Source organism: Melanostigma gelatinosum, assembly GCF_949748355.1.
Source record: "Melanostigma gelatinosum genome assembly, chromosome: 9".
NCBI lineage: Eukaryota > Metazoa > Chordata > Actinopteri > Perciformes > Zoarcidae > Melanostigma > Melanostigma gelatinosum.
This window is the reverse complement of record NC_136642.1, coordinates 8,608,821-8,635,717: the sequence shown is the minus strand read 5'-3', so window position 1 is coordinate 8,635,717 and position 26,897 is coordinate 8,608,821. Positions and strand designations below refer to the sequence as shown.

Below are 26,897 nucleotides of genomic sequence, written 5' to 3'. Positions count from 1 at the left end.
ATCCGAACCGAGAAAAGCATCGATCCTTGAACTTCGTCAGAAATCCAGTATTAGATGTTTTCAACTTGCATGCAAAGCAGACAGATGTGAAAGAGGTCGGAAATGCAGAAATTATTTTGAATTCAACGAAGTGTTTTCTCTTTGCCCTCCTTCACTCAGTTTAATTTGCCCTCAAATCGAAACAAAGCGATTACAGCGCTTCGAGGGAAAGCACCGCACTCATTAAAAGCAGATCAGCCCGATCGCAGCTGCTGCACACTACCTGCAGTTGTTAGGTGCGCTGGGATACACATTATCCACAATTATTGTCTCTTCTTCGAAAATACATTTGCGTAAGAGTCAATTACTTTGAACGCTTCTCTTAAATACACCAGTGACACAAAAAGGAAACAGATTGATGTTTTGATCGCTGCCCATTTGATTTCGTGGGGATGGAAAAAAAGCGCACTATTGGCCACTTTGGATTGGACTGATCCCATCGCCAAACTGTCACTGAACGTCGAGAAGTTTTCTTCATGCGCACACACCTGACACTTCTTCAGATCCTGAGCGCCTCGTCCCCAGTTGATGCCGAGGATCATGACCATGAACGGTGACCACCAGTCGGTTGCCACCGCGCCGCTGGATCTGCGCACCACTAACCGAGAGCGTGGGAGCCCCGGGTCGGGGACTCCGGACTGCAAAGGTCGCGCTAAGGGCTCACCTGCACCTTCAGCGTGCACAGGAAAAGACAGATTGGAAATACACTGCCCCGCGGTCAGAAGCACACCGGACCCAGAAGCCGGCGCTGCTCGCAAACGGCCAGCGGACAATTCTTCCTCCAGGCTGCCTTTTAGGAAACGCCCGATTATTGTCGTGCCGGAGACCCAAACGCAGTCAGCGGTTTTACCAGAAAGCGGAGATCGCCTTTCTCCTGCAGTAGTTACGGACTTAACATTACGAGGGAGGTTTACCGGTCGTTTGGAAAGAGCCGCGAATGAAAACAGGGTCGACGCAGCACCGGTAGCTCTCTGCCGGGTGCAAGAGACAGGGCAGAGTCCAGATGGATATCCCATTCGCTTCCTGCACCCGCTTGATTACGGTAAGTGTTCCTGACCAACATTCAGTCGAAGTGATCTGAAGTGGGCTATGTGATTTCTAAGAAAGCCATTATTATGTATGGCCGAATTAATCAGGGTGGGACATGTGCATAGATAGAGGGTCTCTCTGCACCCTGGTGAATGGTGAGACTAAGTTACAGACAACATGTGTCTGTCAATGGCAGATCATGGCACAACCTGTAGGGGCTCTCTAAAGATTTGTTTTTGGTATAGATATATATTTTTGTATTACAACCCCCCCCCCCCCCCTTCTTCAATACATTTGGTCACCAGTGTGTCACAGGTAGAAGAAAATACAGTAGAGTACAGTAGATGCAGCAGCAGCTGCTGAATCAATGAGAAAATGTCCCGTCAGCTATTCTCCTGCACTGATTAAGTAGCTCACTGGGTCAACTCATAACTGAATACTACGCATACATACCTACATGCACGGTTGCACACTTCCATATTACAAAAAAATGACTTGTTTGTCAGGGCAGCCTTTTCATTTGTATATGTATCTTAATCATTTTCTTATTTATGTCTTTTATTTACATCTCTCTCTTTCTGTGTCATGCGCAGCTCCACTGTACTGTTTGCCTCCTGTCCCCGAGTTGAACCACCCTCTGGCCCACCAAGCCGAAAGCCTGCTGACTGGTATTGCTCTGGCTACACGTCAAGATGAAGACGGAGACACGTATGTTCATATCTTTTAACTGGCTTTGGTTGTAAGTTATGTCAGATATCCAAGTCACGTATGCATACAGTAAGCTTAAAAGATTGCTGTGATTCATGCAACTACAACTTATGCATTTTTATAATTAGTGCATTTTAGTCAGACGGCTGTGTTGACAGTCGAAACTTGGCACAATTCTCAGATCTGAAAACTTACTACAGTCATAAACTTTCATGGGATTTCCGTCAGATTTAGAGCATTCATTGTCAATTACTTTAGACTGACCCAGCTCACATCTACACCTGTAGAGACCAAGAGTTTGATTGAGATGTATACCCTAAATTTAACATACAAAATATAGTTAACTTCTTGGAACACGATACATGAATCGGATATCTTCCTGTAGAGCTGCATTCTCAAATGTGTGAACCAATAGGCCTTTACCGCAGCAGACGTTTTAGCTTGTTGGAGTTAAACATGTCCCAGTAAGCCATCACGGTGGAACAGTGAACCAGCAAAGCACAATGTCATGGGCAACTGCGGCTAAGTGGATAGCCGTCCTTCAATCAGAGGATCGGCGGTTCGATCGCCGGCTCCGCTAGTCGCATGCCGATGTGTCCTTGAGCAAGATACTTAACCCCAAAATAGCTCGAGAAATGTGATAGAATCTGAATTCTAATTCACTTTGGATAAAAGCTAAATTACTGTAATGTAATGTATCAGGACCCAGCAACCGTCATCATTAATTCTTATCATTCACACCTCAGCTTTTCCTACTGTGACATGTTAAAATGTCCTGAATGAAGAAGTCCTGTGACGTTTCAGTCTGCGTCAATGCAGATCCGCTCTCTGGGAGCCTGACACTTTCACTACTTGACCTCTCTTCTCAAAGGGCAACCAATACCATTTTCATTATAAGTCAATGAAATTGGTGACATAAATAACAAGTCAATTCGTCAAAACGATTGACAGGGCCGGACCCAGACAACGTCTAACGGTCTTACCTCATAAACAAATCTTTGTGCGTTGCGCAACCTGGATGTGGTTTGTGAGATGCCTGTAATATCATCTCAGATTATTTGTTATGCAATCTGTGACTCACCTGGTTTTGCATATTGAACAGGTACAGTCAGCCCCCCACTTCATCCACCTAAATTCTTTACTGCTGTTTCACTTCCTGTCAGGGAAACTGGTTCAGTGTAGACCAGTAATGATTCGCTAAGTGGCAATGGAGGCTTTGATCTAAGACAACAACCTGGAATCTGTAACACGTGAATCAGAGCTTCTTGAATGAACAGGCATTGCATGGATGTGTTAGCGTGTGTCTTAACCAACCTTTCATTTTAAGTATCTCAGGGTGTAGGATGGGGGGGGGGGTTGAGAATGAGAACACTGTTGAGGACACTGGATGAGTTCTCGAGACTATTAATGCAAATGTTTAACTTTAACGCATGGTTACTTTACTTTGTCTAAGGTTTTAACACCCACCCGCCCACACACAAACTGAAATGTCAAACTCATATGAGAACACACACGCACATACCCACCCCCCCCCCCACACACACACACATACACAGAGTCATATGACTGTCTGTCCAAGAATTAAATTACCGGTACTTTGATGTTGCAGTTTCAAAAAGTATCAGCATTATTTGCATCCAATTGAAACAAACGCGTGATGACCGACATGTAGCGGAGCCATAAGTCCCGTGACATGTCACAGCTGCTTATTGCCCCATATCTGCTTCAGAGACTCATAATCACTGTGACACATGCGCTATTAACAGATAGTGGCCTGGGAATAAGAAAAATGCAATGTATGGTGACTCTCGCGATACTTTTTAAATTTTGAGTCTGAATATATACATGTATTTGACAGTGTGGCTTTTGCCACCCTGTACCAGTTTTTATTTTTCACCTTCACTTGCAGTGCAGACACAAAACCAAAACTGACATGAACTTTATCTTATTAGTATAGTGACTCAATGCAACACAGCTGCAGTGCAGAGCATCTTCACAAAATCTAAGCCCTTTGTAATGCAGTTGAGACCTCGGCTGGCTTGTGTACCTACTTTGTGGTTGTTTGAAACTTAGTGTGAATTCTGCTGAAAGAAACATTCTCAGCCCCCCTTCACACTGCCTGTATGTACATGTGTGTGTGTGTGCGTGTGCGTGTATGCATAATGTGAGTGACAGCGAGCATGCGCCTCTTACGTCAATGGGCTGTTCATCGTCTGTTCTCAGCGCCTCTGAGCCCCTTAGTGTCGGGAAAACCAGTGAGTGCTCAGTTTTTAAACACGATTGCGGTTTTTCTCAGGTGTTTCTGTCTTTCTCTCTTTTCTTCTCTGTGTTTTTAAATGAATGGTCTCAAAAAACCCAAACATCCGCTCCTTACTTCCTCATTTACCGCTTTCTTTTATCAGCTTCATCGCTTGCTCGCTCGCTCTCTCTCTCTCCCTCTCTCTCCATTTCTGTTATGCGTCACTTGCTTGTCCTCGCTATCATTTGAATACATATTATGTGAAATGTGCGAATGTGTTGATTGCCTTACAGCTCGTACTAATTTATTCCTACATGCTTCCAGTCAGTCGGTCCATATACCTGCACAATAACACCATTATCTGCTTGCAGTTTGGCAATACGCTGATCACGTAAACACCTTTACTTCATCAATTAAGTGCAGACTTAAATCATTTCAAATTACTATGACATGTAGACCCAATACTTTGTTTTTGTATTTTTACAGTATTTTCATTCTGCACATGCCCTGGTCCAGATATAAACTTTCAGCTTTTGGTTGCAGAAAAGTCTACAGTCACACCAGGGGTACTGTGAGGCTGCATGCTTTCAATTAAATGCATATGTTGGCATGGCAAAAGGCTTACAGTTACAGCGCTAACATGCTGATGTTAAGCAGGACACGTTTAACATGTTAACCATTGAGTTAGCGTGCTAATATTTGCTAATTGGCACTAAATGTTAAGAACTGTTGAATTCGATGGAAATGTAGTTTTTAGGTATTTTCCAAAAAAACAAGAATTGGACGAAAAGGTTGTAAGAGCTCATTCTGTCATTCTGTGCTAAAGGGAAAGTCAGGGGATCACAAAAGTCATTAGGATTTATCCTCTGGGTAGCTATCCGTGCCAAATTCCATGGCAACCTGTCAAATTCTTGTGATACTTCAGTCAGGACCAAAGTGGTGTACCAATAGAATTACTTACATTTAGCATCTGTAGAGGCACGCCACTAGCATGAAACACTCTATACCGGCAAAAAACTGAGCTTGCGCTGAGATGTTCTCTCAATTCATCAACACGTCAACTTGTCCCCAGAGATGTAGCTCTTTTTTCTTTCTCTCATTTTGCATTGTATATTTTTCTGTTCATGTTATAACTGAGTCCCACAGCCAGACACTTATCCCCTGTTCACACTGAAGCAACGACGTAGGAAAAGACAGTGTTTGCTTATGGCGTGAATGTGTCACGATGCTATATGACCTGGGTCCACAGTCCTCCGACCTGTTTCACTGTCGTCACACACGGCTCGAATGTAGTATGAGAGAGTGAACGCGAGTTCACGCTATCTGTGAGATTGTGTCTTGGACTACCGTTGCAAGCCCAAGTTTTCTGTCGACGTTGACAACCTGATATTTGCACAGAGTAACGTTCAATATTCTATATCATCCAAGCATTGAGCTCAAGTAGTTACTTTATAGGAGCTTCAGAGGTGCATCACTCACTCACTCACTCACTCATTTACTCACTCATTACCTCTTTGACTGACTTTTGCACTGTGATAACTTTTGACAGTTAGATGTGAACCTTATAATGAACGTAGAAATGCTCTGGGGAAAAAAAACTAACAGATCCCACAAAACAACAAATTGTTCTACCCACAAAATATGGATGTGGCATCATTCTTCGTGACGATCATTTCTTGTTTTTGGACTGTCGTACGTCTCTGCTTCTCTTTTGTTTACTATGCACACACACTGACACATCACCTCATTGCTCAGCTGGTCCTCAGACCACAGCTTATGTTCGGCTTCAGTCGGATCATTCAGTTTGGCTACGTTCTCACCATCCACACCAAACAGGATACCACATGGTCCTGCCCTCTCTCTCTCTCTCTCTCTCTCTCTCTCTCTCTCTCTCTCTCTCTCTCTCTCTCTCTCTCTCTCTCTCGCTCTATCTCTCTCGCTCTCTCACTCTCTCTCTATAATACACACACACACGCACACACGCACAGTTGCACTGGGACTGTCAGTGTTAATGCGGTAGGCCCAGGACTCCTGTCTGCGTCAGTGCCGCTGTGCCTGGGGTTATCTGGGGCTGTGGTCTGCCCCACTTCCAGGAACTAGAAACAGTACAGTTTCATCTTGAGAGGAAAGAGAAAGAGATGGATGCAGATAGAGTCGTGTATAACAAGGGAGAACATCACGTTTTACCTTTATTCATTTAAGGCAACTATTGACACATTAGTTGAGCTCAATGCTTAGAGAGATGAATAACTATATCTGACTGTGGATAAGCTGTAACTGGATTGGTCTCTCCAATCACGATAGAATTTATTGCTGTGACACTGCAGGGGATTTTTAAGGCAAATAATAGATGATGATAGCATGTAATGTACAGTAAGTATTACAAATAGATCTTTTTTAATACAGATTTGTTCACTATTCATACCTCAGTTACAGGAACAGGGACCAGCTGAGGAAAGAACCACTGTGCTTACGCCCTTTCCAATACAGTTCTGCTTTTTCTGCTGTTCGCAAATCATCTGATTGTTTATTGCAGTTGCAGTTTCAACCTGCTCTTGCACAGGATCATTTCGTTTGAGAGTTGGTGTCCATGCTGGCTCATTTGTTAGCAATTACGCATGTTTGTACACATGCACGCACAGTTTATCCACGATTTGCATTCATTTTTTGGGAGTAAAATCTGAAGTTGAATTATATACACGGACATAGTAGAGCATTACTGTTTTTTCCTGCAACCACCAAGTGATTGTTGATGTTTATCCTTTAGTTTAACAGATCAAATGCATTATTCTGTTCATACTTGCCTTCATCAAGTTGTCAAATTATTTGAATGTTTCCACTGTGACTATAGAGATTATGTAAGCTGTTTGGTTCATATGTGGTTGGAAGAGAGTAATGTGATACTGTCATAAGGTAGACAGATAGATTCCTTGAACACACACCAGTTTTAATAAAATGTGCAGAAAGGTGTTAAAGAGTGTCTGTTGTTTGCTCAAAGAGGTCTTTCATCTCTGTCTATTCAGGCAGGATATTAGTGTCGTCAATGACTTCACGTCAGTGGGCCACATTGCTGAGAGGAAGTGTTGCAAGTGATTTTGTCACTGTAAGAACTTATTTGCTGACCTCAAATTCTATGCAAGGGTGCTTTTAGCTTCTCAAGAAGCTCCCCTGTTTCCTGTACCATGATTGCACTGTATGTCTGAATGGGACCTGTCCTTTGGATGAAGTTGACAGAGGCCATATCCGCATTACTCCGTTTCCATTTTAGTGAACCGACAGAAAGTCCCTGTCAGAAACCATACCGCTTAAAGGCTGGATTCCACAGCACACAGTGCGAGATAAAGAATGCTGCCATTGTTGCTGACAACAGGAAGTGACATAAAATCAGTATGGCTCTTACTGGAAGTTGCTTTCTTGAAAAAGAAAAATGTGAAAAGCTGCATTATGTTTTTCTCCAGCATGCCCCTCCCCCTGCTTGGGTTTCTGCTTTTCCCGGTCCTAAACTTTGTCCTGCGTTTGTTCTTTCGCTTCACGTAGAGACACAGACAGTGGTTTCCCTTAAATCTTGATAAGGCTGTGAGAAGGGTGGTGTGTGTCATTGCCTGTGTGAGTCTATCTGTGAAGCTCCTCGGTACAACTGTTTCTGGGATCATTTCGATCAAGTTTTCTTTTTCAAGTTAGGGGCAGTTTAGTGGGTAGAGCGGCTCGTCCTTTAAATACAAGGTTGGCGGTTTCATCCCTGTCTCCTCAAGTCCGCATGTCGATTCGAAGTGTCCTGAAAGTTGACATGTATTGCAATGCCTTGAGTGACTGGAAAACTAGAAAGGCGCTCTATAAATGTAAGTCCATTTACCAATTACCATGTTGAAGTGTCCTTGAGTGAGACACTAAACCAAGTTGCTCCCTGGGTGCATAATAGCAGATGGGTTAAATACAGAGAGAGATGGACCTGTATATGACAATTGTTATAAAGTTGTTGGTTTAATAAATAGTTTAACAGCTGATCATCTTAGATCAGGAAAAAGATGTGTACAATGGGTAAAGGCCTGGCTCTGTACGAAGGTTAGAACATCTGCCTACCATCACATAAAAAAACTCACTTCCTTTAAAAACGTTATATTTAAGCAACAGACTCATTTAACTCTCAGCAAGAGAGAAAATAAGAACATTTCCCAAAATGTTGATCTATTGTTTTAAGTTGACCTCTTGACTGATTTTATTGCTGTATAACGTGGGAAAGGGCTTTGTTTAAGTTAATTTATTTCTGGACCATGATCGCATGGTATGGAGCATAAACAAAACATACAACAATTACAAAACATTGGCGCACGGAGAAAGCACAACAAATGTCACGAATACGAAGGAAAGATATTCTTCAAAAAGGCACGAATAATGTTTGGCCTGTCTGACTGTAATAACACAATTGATTTATATTTGAATGAACGGGAGATTAAAAAAAATACTTTGACAAATCCCTTTCTCTGTAATTCATTATGCTTTCATACTTATATCAAAAAATATATGATACTTGTCTCCCCCGGGATTGTAATTACAAAGGTTGCAGATCCACTGGTTTCTATCCAGCCCTTTATGTCCTAATCCTGGTGTTCACTCTAAATGTACAAATACTGAGTTTAACAGTGCACAGACAACAAATCAACAAATAGTGATGAACTTAAATGCCATGCCATTGTGGAGATTATTGCATTTACGTATATAAAGTGTCTTTATATCACACACGTAAAGTGTAAGTTCTGATTTGTTGTCAGATCAGGACTTTTCTACTTAAGCCAAGAAGTTAAGTGTCAGTTGGCCACAATGACATGAACCGGTGACCCAGTTAAACACCTTTTGTAATCTTCTTCGGCATTTAGCTTTCAACTGTTTTTGTCTTTGTTGTATGCATTACAGGGCTCTCCACATAGCTGTGGTACAGGAGGAGTTGGCCCTCGTCCACAAACTGATCCAACTACTGCTGTGGGCTCGCAGAGGCCTTGATGTCTACAACAACCTCCGTCAGGTAAAGAAAATGCACTTCAAACACACACATACATGCATGCACACACAGCTGCTATCATTACTTTTGCAAATGCAGAAGTCAAATCAATAGTTTGACATTTGAGGGAAAATGTGGCAGCAATGCACAGAAAGATTTTTTCGAGGTTTCAGTTCAAATCAGAGGATCGCCGGTGTCGACGTGTCCTTGGGCAAGACACTTAACCCCAAGCCTGCGGTGTGTGAATGGGTATGAATGGTTCGTTTGAGTCCTGATAGGCAGGTGGCACCTTGCATGTAGCCCCTGCCATCAGTGTATGAATGAGTGTGAATGGGTGAACGACATGTAGGGTTAAAGTGCATTGAATGGTCGGAAGACGAGAAAAGCGCAATACAAGTAGAAGTCCAGTTAGCATTTTATAACACATATGAAAGAGGGCTCAGCATCAGTCAGTATAACATCATGAACGATGTAGAATAGAAAGGTGATGGGGTTTTCTGCCCCGATGACCACAGCATGTAAAGCACATTCCCCTGCTGCCTCACCCATCTGATAACAGTATCATGGAAAAGAATGAAAGAGGAAGTGCATTGGTTTCCTCCTTGCCTTGCACTACGTTATTGCATACTCTTACAGTCATGGCAGCTGATAGTTATGCAGTGGAACTCACCCTTCCTGGTTTCTTCACCTGTACTTGCCACAAGCCAAAACAATGCATATGCCGGGAAGGACTACACGTGTTTTCCAGCGTTTCGTTTTGTTTTGTACATGGTGTTCAGTTTCCCTATAGTTAGGGATGTTCAGGGTTTGCATGTTGGGTTTACCATGTTGTGAAATTCAGAGGAGACAGCCAAGATTCAAGCTGAGCAAATTGTGACTCCCGTGAACACCCCTGAACCCTGCACTCATATCTCATTATTTTGCCCTACCTAAAAACAAATGAACAGGCTGGAAAAATGAAATGACATAAGACGCAAACGTGTCACTTTTAGCTCATATTCCAGCACATACTTAGATTTTGTTTTTTTGCATATTAAGAGTCTGACTTACACTCTCTGTCCAGCGCAACATTGTACTTTACTGGAATGTGAACAAGGAATTGTCTTTGAGTGTTTCCCAATCTAGGGCCGTCCCAAGCACTGGGCTTAAGCCAACACTCCACCCTCTGTTGTCTCCACCTCCTCGTCCTCCTGCTTTGCATTCTACAAGCTTTCTTTTTTTCATCCTCCAGCAGAGAAAGCACCTGAGCCGTGCAGAGCTTTAGTTCTCATGGCTGGGGTTTCACACCACACAGGACACCACAGGCTCGCTTACCAGAAATAACGCTGGTGCTATCATCAGTTGTTGTCTTTCTTCATCGTTGAGGCTTGACAGCATAGGTTTTTTAATATCCTGTGTCTACCCTGTGTAAGAAAATGCATGCACGCAACACACACACACAAATACTCTTTTCACACACTCACAGATATTATGCCACATGCATTTATAACCAAAAAGGGAGATTCTTAGGCACAGGTCCCGTCACACTCATTTGCCTACCAGATTGGGTGGTTTAAACTGAATATCAGGCATATAGAACAGACTTCAAACGGGAACTTTCTATTTTTCAAAACATTAAGTTTGCGAGACAGACCTGAACATATTTTCTGGCATTGGCCTCCCAAAGACAAAAAAATATATATATATATATATATAGCTTTTCCAATATTGATGACAAATCCTGAGTTTCTGTGGTTTCAAGATGGAACTTTTTGACAGAGTGTTACTATCAGTACCATAAACAATACTGCAAGTGTCTGTAGTTGATTTGCCTTCCACTCCACAAACTAGTGTAATGGTAGAGACCGCTGTTTGATACTCCCACACTGGTCATGCTATCAGTGTGGCTGCACAAACACACACTATAGTAGACAGCTTTTTGCTGCTCACTCCACAGCTGATGGTGCAATGCGTGGCACTGACAGTGGGGCTTGGGGACTGAATCCCCAGGGGCCACCCACACTAAAACGTGCACGAATGGTCATGTGCTTTAGATTAAAGACATCCACAAAAATGCATTTAACTTCTACAATGCAGAATGCAGGTGATCTGCACTAATTCAACAATCGCCTCTTAAAAGACACATTCACCGTGTTGTGGAAATATTTTGTTCATGTCAGTTTGTTTACGTGCATGTTGGTAACATGCCATTTGTTTTTTTTAATTTAGTGTGAGCACTAGCGAGACATCTGTGTGTGCGTGTGTTTGTGTGTGCTTTATTTCCGAGAAGTCACATGACCCCCCCCCCCCCCCCCACTTTGGGCTGTTTCTCAACATACCTTGGTTGAGAGGGTAGTTTACAGGGACTTTCCCTTACTGTGCGCGTCTCTCTCTCTCGCTCTCTCTCTCTCTCTCTCTCTCTCTGTCTCTCTCTCTCTCTCTCTCTCTCTCTCTCTCTCTCTCTCTCTCTCTCTCTCGTGCTGTCTCTCTCTGTCTCGTTGTACTGTCTTTTTTCTTATCTCTCGCTGCACATACCTTATGAGAATTTAGGGTTTGTAACCATAACTAACGAACTGGCTGATACTATCAGTATAACTGTCAACAACACTGACGTAAAAGCGTGTGATGTTTATTTGTGCAAATGGCTTGCTAGTGTTCACGACAGAAGAATACTCTCTGTCTGTTCGTGTTGCCTTTCACCCTTCTTTGTGTTTGGCACAGCCTACAGCCCGGGGCTGGTCTTCATGCCCAGAATTCTCCTCTCATCTTTTTACCTCCTTCATGTTGATCCGCTTATTTTGCAGGAATGCAAGTGAGCAGGGACAGACCCAGGGGAAAGAGAAGGGATTTTCCCTTGTTATCCCGTCTTTCCCCTGGACTCCCCTCTGCTGCTTCCGTTTCTTCCTCATTCCTCCGTCTCTCCGCCCTGCACCCCCCTCACTCCCTTCCTCTTATCTTGCTGGATTTTTTTGTTTTAGTCACTCTAAAATCCTTTACAGGAAGCCACAGCTAGACTCTGCCAACTCTAAGAGGTCTATTTTGAAGGCCTTACAAGGCCTCACTGTGGAAGGTAATTTGTTTAGTTCTGGAAATCATTGAGGAGGATTCTACCACACACATTTCTTCAGTGCTGTGTGGGGTCAAAATTGTAGTGCAGCTTTTCACATGATTATGGGAAGTTAAAAAAAACCGTACATTTCCATGGGAAAATTAATGAATGTGTGTGTGTGTGTGTGTGTGTGTGTGTGTTTGTTTGTTCACTTTGGTGTGTGCTTTTTTAATCCGTATGCGTGTGTGTGTGAGTCACAGGATTCAGGGAAACAGGAGCTGAGGGGAGGAACACATGTCATTGAAACACTGTAGGAATTCCACGATGACACTGCAAGACTACATTTTTTTAATAGTCTTTACTGGAACAAACCCACAGCACACACATACACACACGTACAACACACACACATACAGCACACACACACACACACACACACACACATACAGTAACAGTATCGCAAAAGAGAAACTTGGAGCCACAACTTGTTCCTGATTGCTGCGTTTATTGTGTAACCTCAAAAGCAGCTAAAAAGTCCAGTTTAAAAAAACTTCCTTTTATGACTGAAATATTGCATTGCTTCATTTGAATAGAAGGTTATCAATGCCCTCCCTGGCCAGAGTTGATATAATTACCAACAGGATGATACATGCTGATCTCACACAAAGGAACATCCTAGATTGCTCAAGTGAACTCATTCAGCACTTAGTAGGTTCATCCAGGCAAACTCCAGGGGAACTGTGTAATTTTTGTTTTTCCTGTACTTGCAGGCTGTTTGTCTCTCAGAACAGGTTCCCCCTAATTTATAATGAATCATACAGTCTCCTGCTTTGGTTCTTATTGTTGATGTTGTTTGTCTTTTCCAGTCAGCTACTTTTTGGACTTTGATTTGATTGCTGACAACAATGAATATCGGCATTGCGTACGTGCACGTACGTGTTAGGTGTGTTTGTGTATATTGGGAATAGGCATGGAGCACATGTGCCTGCACACCTCATGATCGTGTGATATCGTGTCGTAGCGATAATCGATCCAGACAGTTCCTTGTTTATTTATAGAAGGCGTTGGCCTGTTCTTACGGCCTTAGTTCCTATTGTGTGTCTGACCCCCGTAGAACAGGTTAGTGATGTAAGAAGGCCTTTCCTAGAAATGATAACGCTCTTCCTCCAACCTCACTTGCAAGAATGTGGTGATGATTGAGAAGATTTTGTAAACGCATAGCGTGACATTTTTTCCCGTCTGTTATTCATCATTTTCACCATGGATATTATGATTTTAAAACTCGTACTTCGTCTCTCTGTCTGGCAGCAGAATATCTCAACAACTTGGCTTTCTTGCTGAGTGATATAGGAGGTCATGCCACTCTCATGTCTGAATAGTAAATATGCAGCTACAGCCAGCTGCTGGTTTAGTTTAGCATAACGATTGGAAACAGTGATGACTCTGTCCAGAGGTAACAAACTCATACCTATCGGCACAGAGCCCAGGAATAATCCGGCATACTGTATAACAAGATATACCGTGTTAATTAAAGGGTAGGCAGATTTGGTTGTCCTCAGATAGAGCCAGGCTCGCTGTCTTTTCAGCTAAGCTAACTGTCTCCTGGCTCATTGCTTTATGTTCACCATACAGAAATCAGTGGTATCTTCTTATTCAACTCAGTTCCTTTATTGTATTTGCAATGTGGAGATTATCAACAAAATATTATTGGGGTAGCAACCATCTCATTGCATTTGGTGGAAATCAGGATCTGGGATTTCACTGTTAGATGAGCATTTTCATTCAGAACATTGATACTATAATAGCTACTTGTTTTGAAATAATGGCATCTACCTATAAAGGGTAAGAAATACATTTATCTCAAATTCTAAGACAGAGGGATGATGTCTTTGAGTATAGTTTCACGCTGCATGCTGCAGTGTGAAAGTATTTTGAGAGACAATATACCGACTTTTGTGGTTATGGACCTGAATACACTGGCTTGTCTAAACTGTCACTTTTGCTCTCATCCTCCCCCTCAGACTCCCCTTCATCTGGCAGTGATCACCCAGCAGGCGAACATGGTGGAGGCTTTGTTGAGAGATGGGGCCGACCCTGCTGCCTTGGACCGTAACGGACAAACAGCGCTCCACCTCTGCTGCGAATATGACCAGCGTGACTGTCTGTCCGTTGTGCTTTCTCTCTCCCAATCCTCCACATGCTTGGAGATCAGAAACTATGAGGGTAAGTTGTTGTCTACAGAAGAGCAAAGTCAAAGCAAAGTCATTATCAAATTAAGAGTGCTTGATCTGAAGATAACAAACAGACTTTGTCTCAGCATTGCTGACTTTTATCAAATAAAAAAAAACGTCAGCTGCCTTTTTCTCATTTACTCCTTGTGTTTGTGACCCAGTTTTGATTTACATCTAGATATTGCAGACACTTTGATGTAGAGTCATTTAAAATACACTTGCAAGTAGTAAAATGGTCAAATAGGTGAACAACCACTACTTTACTAGTTTGTTGGGGGATGTGAACTCTTGTTCAGGTAGAGATGGGGTTGGTTGTTTTTGGGTGTGTGGGTGGGAAGAGCAGAGGACATATCCTTCCTCTGTGGTGTAGTTTAGTCACATTGCCACATCTCCATCATGTGCCTGTGATGTCACAGCACAGGAGACATTTTTATTGGGTTTCTGGGTACAGAAGATTACTTGCCCTAGCATCCTGCATCCTGCGTCAGTTATTTAATCTTTTGAATCACCTTAAAGTTGTATAATCCTGATGTTTGTTTTGTCCTATTCTGTACTTCTCATGTGACATCCGTTAATAAACTGCTACTTTGCATTTGTGTGGAAAATGTGCCACATACTGCCTATGTCTCTGAGAGTTTATACTGTGTGTGGAGTTAGTGTATGTACAAGTTTCAGGCAGGAGTGTGTATATGCATTCACAATTGGCGCACACTGTATGTGTCTATGTGTATTTGCATATGCTCACTGTGAAACTCAGGTTCTGCTTCGTCACTGTTCTCAGGTTTGAGCCCTCTCCATCTGGCGGTGCTGCGTGGCCAGAAAGATTTGTCCAGAATGCTGCTGGATGCAGGCGCTGACATCAATGCTATGGTCAGTCCCTGTGTTGCACTGACTCAGCACTGACTAAGTTTCACAACATCACAAATTTGACATTTACCGTCAGTGCATCCTCTGACTTTTCCCATGGTGCTTTTTTCTCTCTCTAATCAGGACATCAAGAGTGGCCAGAGTCCTCTCATGCACGCAGTGGAGAGCAATAACGCAGACATGGTCCACTTCCTCATTGAGGTAATGAGGGTGTGTGGGCAGGGAGGAGGGAGGGGAGAGAAGGGTTGTGACTCGGCTCTATTTGATAACTCTGGTTATCTTTTTCTAGCTCATAAGCTGCATACTAAGTTTCCCATTCTTTTCTAGCTTAAAGATAAGACCTTCAAAGAATTGGAGCAAAATAGTCATAGTTTAGCTCTATAATCAGAGCTGATGTTGTACATGGACAGAATTATCTTTTGTCCTTTCTTAATCTCTCCTTTTAAAGCATTGTCTCTTCTTCCTCTCTCCGAACTGATCTAACTTACCCTCTGAATGGATCTATCTTCTGTTTCACTTTCTATGCTTAACTGCGTCTCCTTTGGCTTTCTTTATGAATCACATCTGTCTGAACTTCTTGTTTTTCTCTTGCAGAGAGGCTGTGATGTCAACAGCCAGTCATACAGTGGGAACACAGCCCTGCACAGCGCCTGTGGCCGAGGTCAGGTGGACACGGCGCGGCTGCTGCTGAAGAGTGGAGCTGACAGCAGTCTCAAGAACTACCATAATGACACCCCTGTGATGGTGGCCAAGAACAAGAAAGTGAGCGAAAGGCTGACAGAAAAAAAAAAACATCCATAATAACACAGACCATGCAAAAATTCCATTCTTACAGTATTGTTTGTTTTGCCATTTTCTATGGTTGTGAGTTGCTGCTTCAGGACACTTCAGATAGTGTCGAGAAAACAGTGAACACCAAAAGGTTGCCAAATTGAGAATGAACAAGTACCTTGTGATTGTCCAGATTTCTAATCACTTACTGTCATTTTTACGGTGGAAATTCCCACCAAACAAATGCAAACAATTGCAAAATCGACTTGACTCAGCTCTGGTTGGAATAGTAGGAAGAAATGGTTGGAAATGGAAAGTAAATGTGTGTATCCTTCCCTCTAGAGGACAGACCTAAATGGTGCAGTTTTTTCTCCACCAATATTACGTTGTTGTTTGACTAAAGAGTCACCTTTTTACAGATCACTGTGACATTCAACTGTAAATGTTTTGCAGATAGCAGATGTGTTACGAGGGAGAGGCTCCAATCAGGTTAGAGCTCAAGATCAACACTGTGTGTCTGTCTCACCACATGGGAGTAGCGTTACAGATAATGGTAAGCCTATGCACACAGGTTCACACTCAGACTGGTACAATCAGATACATGTTGTGATGAATACTTTTGTACTAAGTTGTAGTCTTTGCTTCCACTTTAGGGTCCCCATCTCCCAACCACAGTCGTGGTTGTTCACCTTTGACCACACCACACACCCCTCATCATAGCACCTCCCATTCTCCAAAGACTCCATCTACGCTTGTATTTCCATTTTACTAGCTCACAGTTATTGTTGAGTGCAATTTGCAACTACCTCCACACAGCGAACCAAAAAAGAGACTTCAATGCCCACAAGGACATCCAAAAGAAGGCACAGCAAATGGGATGACAAACCAGCAAAAGACTGCACCTGAACTCCCTACAAGCTGGCCTTCTTTTCCTGGATTCCATGCAAAAACATGCATCCCTCCATGGGTTTAGGTGCCTGGACAGAGTGCCTGCCTGCTACTTCCCTGCACATCCAGCTGCTGTTGTGACTGGGACCAAACTAGCAACTGACAAGCTACTGCTGGATTTCTCCATATGCAACTATGAAGCAACAGAAATGTGCCACTACTGTACATGCAATCGAGGCTGAACATAAAGGAACGTCAGTAAATGATGGGCATGGGCCTAAGCTCAGTGAACTCTGACTGTCTGTGTAAAAATGTATTTTGGCCTTTACTTTTTGTATAGAGGACTGTAGAGAGATGGCAGGAAATGAAGGGCAACAAATACAATTTTGGACAGCCTAAGTCTTTTAAAATTCCAGTCTGCTTACAATAAGACTGGGCCATGTAACTTGACCTGCTTAATATTGCACAGTTCATGTCCTTCTTTCTGCCTTTTTTACAATAATCTACGGCCACAGTACCTTTCAGGTGTTCGTGTGCATAAGTGCCTGTGCGCACGTGTGTGTTATTTGATCACTGTCAAAAGTTGTTGATATATTATTTTTTACATAAAATGTGTCCAACAGATTCACTTTTGTCTGGATTTTGTCTGTTTATCCCGCAGCAACGTTTGCGAATTTGAAAGCAGTGTTGTGATTGGTCAGTGGGAGGTCCTTCGGAGCAAACAACCAGCCCAAAAACGAGCGCGCGGCCATGTTGAATTGTCAATATTCCGAAAGAAGAGACAAAAGAGTGAAAACTCGGTGGATTTCTCGAAACAGCGAGTGTTTACCAAACTCAATTAAATTGCCGATGAAACGTTAAGCAACGGCACAGCGGGGAAGACTAACGGTCGACGTTGCAAAGTAAAGGTAACATTTGTCTCCGTGTGGCTTAAGAGTCAATTATTATGCTTATTGATTTACCGTGTAGCCTGTGTTAACACAGCCTGGCTAAGCTAACACTAGCATGCTAACTCAATCGTTTGGTCAGGTTAAATAAAAGTGTTTAAATAATGGTTGCGAACTTAATGGTTGCAGTCAGGCTTCCTTTGCGCACATCGTTTATCGATTAAAAGTTTGAATTACGGTCCTTTTCACACACGGGAGCTAGACTTTACGTTGGTGTTAGCATGCTAGCTGGACGGTCAAAGCCACGTTGCTATGCATAAAGTTTTAACGCCATTTACAGGCGTAACTTGACGTTACTAATTCATTTACTTTAGGCTAACTTTGTTGTTATCGACGTTGGCAATAAAGTGTTCATGTAAGTAGATGCCCACGGGACAACATCCTGGTGGTTGGCATTACTTTGTGTTTTGTTCAATGAGGTTACAAAAAAGTCCAGTGGCTAACGTTAACGAGCTAACTTTCAATACAACTTGGTCCGTAAGTTGGTTGAGTTCTTAGCTTTTAACTAATAGTTACTTTAGCTCCAGTTAGCATTAGGTTAGCTGGTACCCATAGTATCACAACAAAGCCACACCAGTTCAGTTGTTTGAATTGTTTTTCATGTCAAAATGATGCTGTTTACTCCACCGTGTCGCACTGTATCGTAATTACGCCTAACCGTACTTGTATGCCGTTTTTTTTTTTTTTTACCATTTTACTTTTTAAAACAGTTTGCGGTCTAATGTATCAAAGCTAGCCGCTGCTAATGCGCACACATCTGAAATGTATTTAACTGATATCTAGTAGCGTTAGTCTGGGTTTGTCATTGTTAAGTGGCCTGTTGTTGTTGTTTTTTTTAAAGCTTTGTAATAACCGCCCACGATTGTTTGCTTATTTTCTGGCAGGTAACCTGGATATTTTTTTGTTGATCGGCAATTCCCAAAGCACTTTGCAGGCTGTCATCTCCATTTTTGCTGCAGAAGTGAAGGAAACCGGAACAAGATAACCACAGACATTTAAAGTGGACTATCCATCTATAAAAGCAAAATTGCCAGAGTGACTCTTTTTGAGCCACAGCAAAGACCTTTTGTGGATTCTTTTTCTTTTTCTTTTTCTTTTTTTGATGTCAAATGAACAAATCATAAGGTTGTGACCAAGCAGAAGTTATTTTACTACTGGCCATTTTGAATGTGTAAACATAGCACTTGGACTTATAAATCCAAAATACTTAAAGAACACAAAAAAAAAATTCTGGATCATCATTACAGCAAGGATAAGAGTACTCCTTCAAACTGCTTTTGAAAGAAAAGACTGTTTTGGTCACATTTGATTTATTTATTCATATGAATGTTAATTTCTCCCTTTTTTGGAGAGTTGTCTTGTAAATAGACAGAATTCATACGCAGACCTCTTCTTTTCAAGAGGTTTGAATGTCAGATTGTGTACAAAATACGTTCTTTAAAAATAGAGAAAGAAAAAGTTTTTATTTTTTTTACACACTGGTGCATTAAGCAGAACATCGGTGACGAGGAAAATATAACACATTGAGGAAAATTGCCGGTTAATGTGTTGAACCCATGGCTACTGCAAGGACAGCAAACCCTGCACCGATGCTTGGATTGAACAAACCAGCAAATGGGCAGCTCAGAGGACAGATGGGACTCCTTCCGACTGCCCAACAGCCCAATGCCCTCCAGAAAAGGACCAGCATTCCTCAGAGCAGTGGGGGCATTAAGTAAGATCCAGTTAAATTTTCTCAATCCTTCATTGAAAAAAAGTTAGTTTTATCTCTCAGTTAAACACTTCTGCAGTATGACTGCGTGATACAAGGATCTGCAAAATGTAAATCTAATTTCTTTCCAGAGAACAGAGAACAATAAAGCTGAGAACAATAAAGCTGACCACAAACCGGTTTGACAAATGTAAAAATAGAAGTCTCTGAATCACGGATTTCTTTTGCCATTGTGCACTTTATTAGATGTGGCCAGTACATTTTAAGTTTTCATTACTTGTGAAGGAAAATGAATCAGTCTTTTCCCATCCAGCATCCCAGTCTTTGAGTAATATACCTTGAAAAATAGTTTTGGGCCCTCAATACATTTCAGAGCCCTCCTTTGTCCATGTTTGTGTTATTCATTTACACATTATGCAAATTCTTGCAATTAGGTTTGGTGATGACTGGAAGAAGTGCCTGGAGCTTCCTCCAAGAGACACCAGGATGAGAACTTCGGTACGGTAACATTAAATTAGCAGACATTATTATTCAGATTCACAGTTCATAACTCCACTTCCCACTTTTTGAATTGTACACGTTTTAGACTCACTGAAAGTGTGTTGTCTTTTAATGCTGTTGACCAGTAATCTGATATGTTTCTGCTCTGTTCACCCAGGATGTGACATCAACCAAGGGAAATGAATTTGAAGACTACTGCCTAAAGCGGGAACTGCTTATGGGAATCTTTGAAATGGGATGGGAGAAACCGTCCCCTGTCCAGGTTAGTGACGATATTAGAACGTAGGGCCCTCTTGTTTATGTGAAGTAGAGGGGGACACAGGAGCGGATTTTCGCTTCTGTCCCGTCCCATTCCCATGGCTAAGTTTTTTTTTTTTTAAAGAAGGAGAAAAAAAAGCTTCTGCCCGGAAATATGATCGGCCATTATGGCTGTAGCAAATTGTCAGGTTACTAAGTCATGTCCAAGGAACCTTAACCAATTGTACTGATTGGACTTGTCTGTCTACCAAAAGGAGGAAAGCATCCCCATCGCTCTGTCAGGCAGAGATATTTTGGCTCGGGCCAAGAATGGCACAGGAAAAAGTGGAGCCTACCTCATCCCTCTCCTGGAGAGGATAGACCTGAAGAAGGATCACATACAGGGTGAGTTTCTGTTGCCGCTGCCTGATTAGCAGATGTTGCGTTACCCGAATATTTTCTGCCACTGATGGACTTTTTGTAACAATGATTGCAACGGAGCGCAGTTTTCCCCGTTGAAGCGAGTGCTTTAAGGATCGGGAAATCCCACGTTCAGAGAGACTGGTAAGTCCAGTCCGGCAGCAGAGAGTGGGTTCAGGCTTCAGAACAGAATTAAAACGGCCATAGAAGTTGTCTGTCCGAGGCAAATACAGGAAAAAATGTGTTGACATGAAAAGTGACAGCAATATCGTGTGTCTGTTCATATTTTCCCTTCTAAATCTATATTGTTCGGCGTATTACTTATTTAAAAAATACAGTTCTGCGAGCGCTGCTGTCTAAGTCCTCGGTCCAAAATTCAAAGAAATTCGAAACTTCAGTCAATGTAAAAAGAAATGACATCAAGTGCAGCTGCTGATCGGTGTGGCTCAGTCCAATTCACTTTGTTTCACATTTACAAAACTGTATGAACTCTTTTTTTCCATTGCACACACAGAACAGGTAGCGAACCGTGACTAGATATTCGCTAAATTTGACTAAACGGGTATCTTATTACAATCTGAGTGCCCCTTTTTTATTTAATTTTCAATATGCCTTTAGCCTATGTCTTATTTAAATGACTGCTACTAATTATGATGTAATTTTTACAACACTGTCCGTCAAAATGACGAGCAACAAGAAAGTCTAACGCAACCACTGCCTGATAAGTGCTCATTTTAAAACGGTTGCAGACGTCTGACTGATATACCAACATCGACTTTTTGTATTATGAAATTATATAAAATATTTTGTAATCTGCTTAACTATTTATTCGGTCATCCTTTCCATTTCTGTCTCAATCCAGCCATAGTAATGGTGCCAACAAGAGAGTTGGCCCTGCAGATGAGCCAGATCAGCATTCAGCTCAGCAAGCACCTAGGAGGTGTCAAGGTCATGGCGACCACGGGTGGCACCAATCTGAGGGATGACATCATGCGTCTTGATGAGACAGGTACTTGTGCAGTTATTAAAGATAATGAAAAGGACTTTTCCACAAAGACGATTGTAGATAATTCTCTCCTAGAAGCAATTCTAATGGGATATTTCTATCTGGTCATTGAAGTCATGACTCTTTTTTTTTTACCATGTACCTTGTGTGCGCTGTCCCCACTAAATTTCCCCACTGCGGGACTAATAAAGGATTATCTTATCTTCGCGCATTAGATCATACCAATTCCTGCTCTTGCTTTTTGAAAATTTCAGTTTAAATATAATTTTATAAGCTTTTAAATTATTATTATTTTTACTTTACCAACTATAAAGATATATCCACAGCACACCATTTCTACTTAATTCCACTTCGGTTGACCGTGGTTAGGAAATGTCCTTTTTGCAGTTGACATGCTTTGCCGTTTGTGTCGTCTCCTTTCCTAATAGTGCATGTAGTGATTGCTACTCCAGGCAGGATACTGGACCTTATCAAGAAGGGTGTGGCAAAAATGGATAAGGCCCAATTGATTGTGATGGATGAGGTAAGTTTGTCTCTTTTTAATTTCTAGATTCACTTTTCAATATTGTGTTTTTTTGTTTTTAATGACCTTTCTTTATATTTCCCTTTCCTCAGGCAGATAAGCTGCTGTCCCAGGACTTTGTGGTTCTGATAGAAGATATAATCAGCTTCATGCCAAAGGATCGTCAGATTCTGCTTTACTCTGCCACGTTTCCCATCAGTGTGCAGAAATTCATGGTGAGAACTCATAACGGACGTAATGTTCACAAAAGAGGTAAAAAATATACAATCTGGTTTCATAATATGCTGTGATTGTCTTCCAGAGCAAGCATCTGAAGAAACCTTATGAGATCAACCTGATGGAGGAGCTGACATTGAAGGGCATCACTCAGTACTATGCCTATGTGACTGAAAGACAAAAGGTCCACTGTCTCAACACACTGTTCTCTCGGGTAAGTGTGTACCAGTTTGAAACTTAAGACCCTGGAAAAGTTAAAGAGAACATCATGCTAGAAAAGCAGTACTCTGCCTTCTCTGGTTGAAAGTTTAAAGACAAGTTTTTAACGTTATTTGATAGAAAATGTACAATATTATCATATATGTATATTGATATCTCAATATAGAACTGTTTTTGTGATCACGGCTTTAATCCATTGTATAAACTCCTACTTGCAAAATATAACAAACAAACTTTATGTAACATTTTTAAATGGTCCTTTAATTTATTGTGTGCAGTTTTGTTCCTGTAATTCAAGAGATTGAGGCGATGATTTGCATACCCTATCTATAGACTTTGATTAAAAATGTAATGACAATGGAATTTAAAACAAAGTATCCTAATAGAGCATGCAAGCTGCAGTTTGGCCGCCTTAAAATAAACTGTAGCCCACATGCTACCTGAGACGGCAGGTATAAAAAAAACGAGTTGTTATTCCTTCAGTCATCAATTTTCATAAATCTGTATTTCTATTTCAGCTTCAGATCAATCAGTCCATCATCTTCTGCAACTCAACCCAGAGGGTCGAGCTTCTGGCCAAGAAAATCACCCAACTGGGTTATTCGTGCTTCTACATTCATGCAAAGATGATGCAAGAATACAGGAACCGTGTGTTCCATGACTTCAGGAATGGATTGTGCAGAAACCTGGTCTGCACAGGTAGGTGAAGGGAGTTCAGGGTTTTTAAATATAAAGTGGAAATCAAAAGTATTTTTGGTCAGTAAGTTGAACTTGTATATTTTCTTGTAGACCTGTTCACTCGGGGAATTGACATCCAGGCAGTAAATGTGGTCATCAACTTCGACTTCCCCAAAAATGCAGAGACCTACCTGCACCGCATTGGAAGATCAGGTAAGATTAACCTCTTTTTATATAAGTACTCGCACTCTAAACATTGGGCTTTGTTTTACAAAAGCTTGCAGCTTGACTTCATGACACTACTGCTAATGATGAACATAGCTAAACTAAGTCTCTCTTCTCGCAGGGCGCTTCGGTCATCTGGGTCTGGCTATCAATCTGATCACTTCAGAAGATCGCTACAACCTGAAGAATATCGAGGATCAACTGGTCACTGACATTAAGCCCATCCCCAGTTGCATCGATAAGAGCCTGTACGTGGCAGAGTTTCACTCTGTTGACCCAGATGCGGAGGACGATGAAGACGGCGGAGCCAAAAGCAAGGAACTGGGAGCAATCTGAGTGAATGGTCAGTTGTTTAAATGCTCAGAAATTCACCATGACTGAAAATAAACCATAACATTAAATGTTTTAGGAGCCCAGTTAAGCCAGTTTTGTTGGGTACACATCAACTAATCTCGTGTAGGAGGGTTGTCCGCTCTCCTGAACACTTGTACAAAGTCTACACAGGTCATACTTCAGCAGCATTTTAAGTTCTCCATCTGAAAGCAAAACAAGTACTTAGGCTTGACGCTCAGCCCTGTATGACTAGAAGATTAAAGCTGCCTTGGCCAATGAAGGCGGGGCAAGTTCTAGTTATTTACTCCACTGCAGCTAAGTGATTGACTGGTGGCCTTGAACCCAAGCTTAATTTCCACGTTCTGGTTCAGATTGAGTTTGTGTAGATGGATGAGCATTTTGGTGGCCATTTAAAGTCTATTCAAAACACTACTCTCGCTTGGAGTGCAATCTTGCTAATTGATAATATCCTCTTAACTGAAGTTGTACAGGCTTGAAAGGTGGAGGGTCGTTGTCCTCAGGCTGTCAAACAGCAGATTAGCACAGAGCTGATCGGCACAAAGTCAGCTGTCTGCTCTGCAGGTTTGCTTAAGCAGTGACTCACTCACATGGTGGTTTTCAGAGATGTCTTATTGTTCTTTTGTATTGTTTTTCAGGAGAAACGCGGTGCCTGGCATTCGTCACATGGTATTGACAAGGCATGACTCAAGATTCCAAGGGAGGATTTCTGTTTCCCAGTTTGACGCCCAAATGGTCTAATTTAGATTTCGTTTCATTTCCTGTTTGAGTTTACAGTCGTCTCCCGTTCTGTCTGTGCATATATTAGTAAACTGGTATCTTCTCATTGCAACTTCAATCATTTGAACTTTCTGCCACAGATGGTCACTACATGTGATTTGGGCTATTGCTTAAGTCTGTCATTGAACTCAGCCACTCTTGACAATAGATGGACTTTGTCGTCCTTTGTACTTTGCTGTAAGAATGAAAATGTGAAACCAAAGGTAGACTTAGAGGATAAAGCCCAGCTCACGGCAGTGTGCACATCCTGCTGACATGTCTTTTGAGCAAATTACTTAAAAGAAACTCACCCTTTTTTGGTCCAAAAATCTACACTCTGGTTACTTTATTAGATGCACCTGAATGAAAGCCTGAATCCGTCATGCCAGGGATTTAAAAGCTGCTGGAAACATTCCTTTTTTAAATTATGCTCAGTTAGTATTAAATGGCCAAAAGTGTGCCAAAATGATATTCTTAAACTCATTCATTACACTGCCGCCACCAGCCTGAAACGTTAGATTCATGTTTACACCAAATTCTGACCCTGTCATCTGCATGGCCATGGGACATCTAGCCATTGATCTGCTGTGCCTGGCTCCCCTGGCCTCAGCGCTTTGTCTGCATACCTGTGCTCTGACACAGTGATTTGCACACCTTCCTTTCAACTTGAACCAGTCAAACCATTCTCCTCACCTCCCTCATTAACAAGGCACTTTTGTTGTCGCAGTTTTTTTTGTTTTTTTTCGTTACCGGTAAACCGGCTAGACTAGTATGGAAGTCCCAGGGCACCAACAATCATTCCAGTCAAATTTCCCCTCTATTCAGATGCTTGGTCAGAATTTTTTTTTTTTTTTCTTTTAGTAGCTGTTTTAGACATTGAGCAGGTGTACCTAATAATGTGGCCACTGGGTGTAGTTATTTTTGTAACTTTTGCCATCATTCCAAGTTTGTTATAGATAACCTTTTGCTTACTAACTTTTATGCTGACATTTGGGGATGCAGCTGTGAAATAGGGCGGCTTGTACACTTATCCAATCTTTAAAAGGGATCCAAAGTTGGAAGAGTTGACACAGTTACAAAAGTATGGATAGAGATGGCTTCAGAAACCAAAATGACCACTTTGCTCTTTGCGATGGTAAAAAGATGGCTGCTATGGTGTTCCAGTAAAGCACCTGAAACAGTGCCGCTGATGGTGAAATTGTTACTTTTTTATATTAAAGTGTTAACTGTGGAAATACGAATTTAAAGATGGCAGTGTAATGTCGGTGACATTGTAGTGCATTTTGTCGACGCACAGATCCCATAATGACAATGTCGGTATTTAATTGTGGAATTACTTTGATCCATTTTTAAAGCCATAACACCAGGCAGCATTTTCTTGAGGTTATCGGTCATTAACATGATGAGATGGCCGATAGTTTACATGTTGTTACCGGCCAACTTGTTGCGGCATGACGATGTAGATTCTGTGTCCCTCCTCCCCTCCAAGTGCCTTCGTGTAACGTCAAACTTCTTACTTTGCCCAGACTCTTGTCCCAACTTTGTGTTGTAGGTAAAATGGCCCCCAAACAATTCCTCATTGGTTTCAATTTTGAAAAAGCACAGTTAAAGTCACACAGGATTTAAGTTTCTCCTTATTCGTAAGAAATTCATTTGTCATGACAAATTGTATATATGACTCGTTGTCAGAATATATTACTGCCTTGGACTTCTTGACTTAAGCACAATGTCACAGAAGATTATGTATTTCAAATTTAAAATGTTAATACTGTGAAATTTCCACTTTCTGTTTTTATTTTCTTGCTTCCCCCCCCCCCCCCCCCCCTTATGTTTTGGTTCCCCACTTTTTCAGCCTCAGTACAGTCTGCAATCAACACATAGCAATCTTCTCAGTGAGTCTGTAACTTCAGACCATTTTGGTCCATCACTGTAATCTTGAAAAATGAATACCTTTTGACTTAACCAGATGCTTCAACTAGAAAGACAGACAGGCAACAATTTTCTGTTAAATGTGTCAATGCCAGCGCCCGAAATGCATTAAACTGCAACTGATTTGACTCCTCCTCTTTTGTCTTGATTTTGTAACTGTTTATTGAATTAGTCTCATACACTGCCAGCCAGGAGCCTGTCTCACCAAGCAGGATATTGGTGTAAAACCCACACTTCTTCCAAACCAGGGAAGACTTTATCCCATGCTTTCGAGCCATTCGTGACAACCTCACACAGATGGTAACAATCAATACTGTTTCGACCATATACTTGGGTGTGGTTAAGGTTTTCTACCAAATTACTAAAGGCCCAGTTTGAA

At 41.8% G+C, this 26,897-nt stretch overlaps 2 protein-coding genes across 3 annotated transcripts; both read left to right on the top strand.

Moving 5' to 3' along the window:
• The first annotated feature begins 517 nt into the window (after positions 1–517).
• bcl3 (BCL3 transcription coactivator) lies at positions 518–17,322 on the top strand. Its single transcript, XM_079275096.1, has 9 exons — positions 518–1,081; positions 1,662–1,776; positions 8,927–9,035; positions 14,061–14,262; positions 15,052–15,140; positions 15,261–15,338; positions 15,732–15,899; positions 16,362–16,461; positions 16,562–17,322. The coding sequence occupies exons 1-9, from the start codon at positions 568–570 to the stop codon at positions 16,678–16,680; spliced, it is 1,494 nt and encodes a 497-aa protein (XP_079131222.1). The 5' UTR covers positions 518–567; the 3' UTR covers positions 16,681–17,322.
• Positions 17,323–17,571: 249 nt separating this feature from the next.
• ddx61 (DEAD (Asp-Glu-Ala-Asp) box helicase 61) lies at positions 17,572–26,652 on the top strand. 2 transcript variants are annotated; one of them, XM_079275557.1, is made up of 13 exons: positions 17,572–17,704; positions 18,628–19,457; positions 19,889–19,952; positions 20,113–20,217; positions 20,468–20,597; positions 21,475–21,621; positions 22,047–22,141; positions 22,234–22,356; positions 22,443–22,571; positions 23,095–23,275; positions 23,366–23,467; positions 23,601–23,822; positions 24,469–26,652. In XM_079275557.1, exons 2-12 carry the CDS (start codon positions 19,300–19,302, stop codon positions 23,813–23,815), a joined length of 1,449 nt encoding a protein of 482 aa, XP_079131683.1. In that variant the 5' UTR covers positions 17,572–17,704; positions 18,628–19,299; the 3' UTR covers positions 23,816–23,822; positions 24,469–26,652. The 2 variants fall into 2 exon arrangements, with proteins under 2 accessions (XP_079131683.1, XP_079131684.1); XM_079275558.1 differs by having other exon boundaries at positions 17,580–17,698.
• The last annotated feature ends 245 nt before the right edge of the window (positions 26,653–26,897 follow it).

Bases quoted from the DNA above. Each gene is read 5' to 3' on its own strand.
- ddx61 (XM_079275557.1), top strand. From the start codon at position 19,300: ATGGCTACTGCAAGGACAGCAAACCCTGCACCGATGCTTGGATTGAAC. The intron at 19,953-20,112 runs GTACGGTAACAT...CTGTTCACCCAG, and splicing joins ACACCAGGATGAGAACTTCG to GATGTGACATCAACCAAGGG. The intron at 21,622-22,046 runs GTACTTGTGCAG...CTTTCCTAATAG, and splicing joins CATGCGTCTTGATGAGACAG to TGCATGTAGTGATTGCTACT.
- bcl3 (XM_079275096.1), top strand. From the start codon at position 568: ATGCCGAGGATCATGACCATGAACGGTGACCACCAGTCGGTTGCCACC. The intron at 9,036-14,060 runs GTAAAGAAAATG...CCTCCCCCTCAG, and splicing joins TCTACAACAACCTCCGTCAG to ACTCCCCTTCATCTGGCAGT. The intron at 14,263-15,051 runs GTAAGTTGTTGT...CACTGTTCTCAG, and splicing joins GGAGATCAGAAACTATGAGG to GTTTGAGCCCTCTCCATCTG.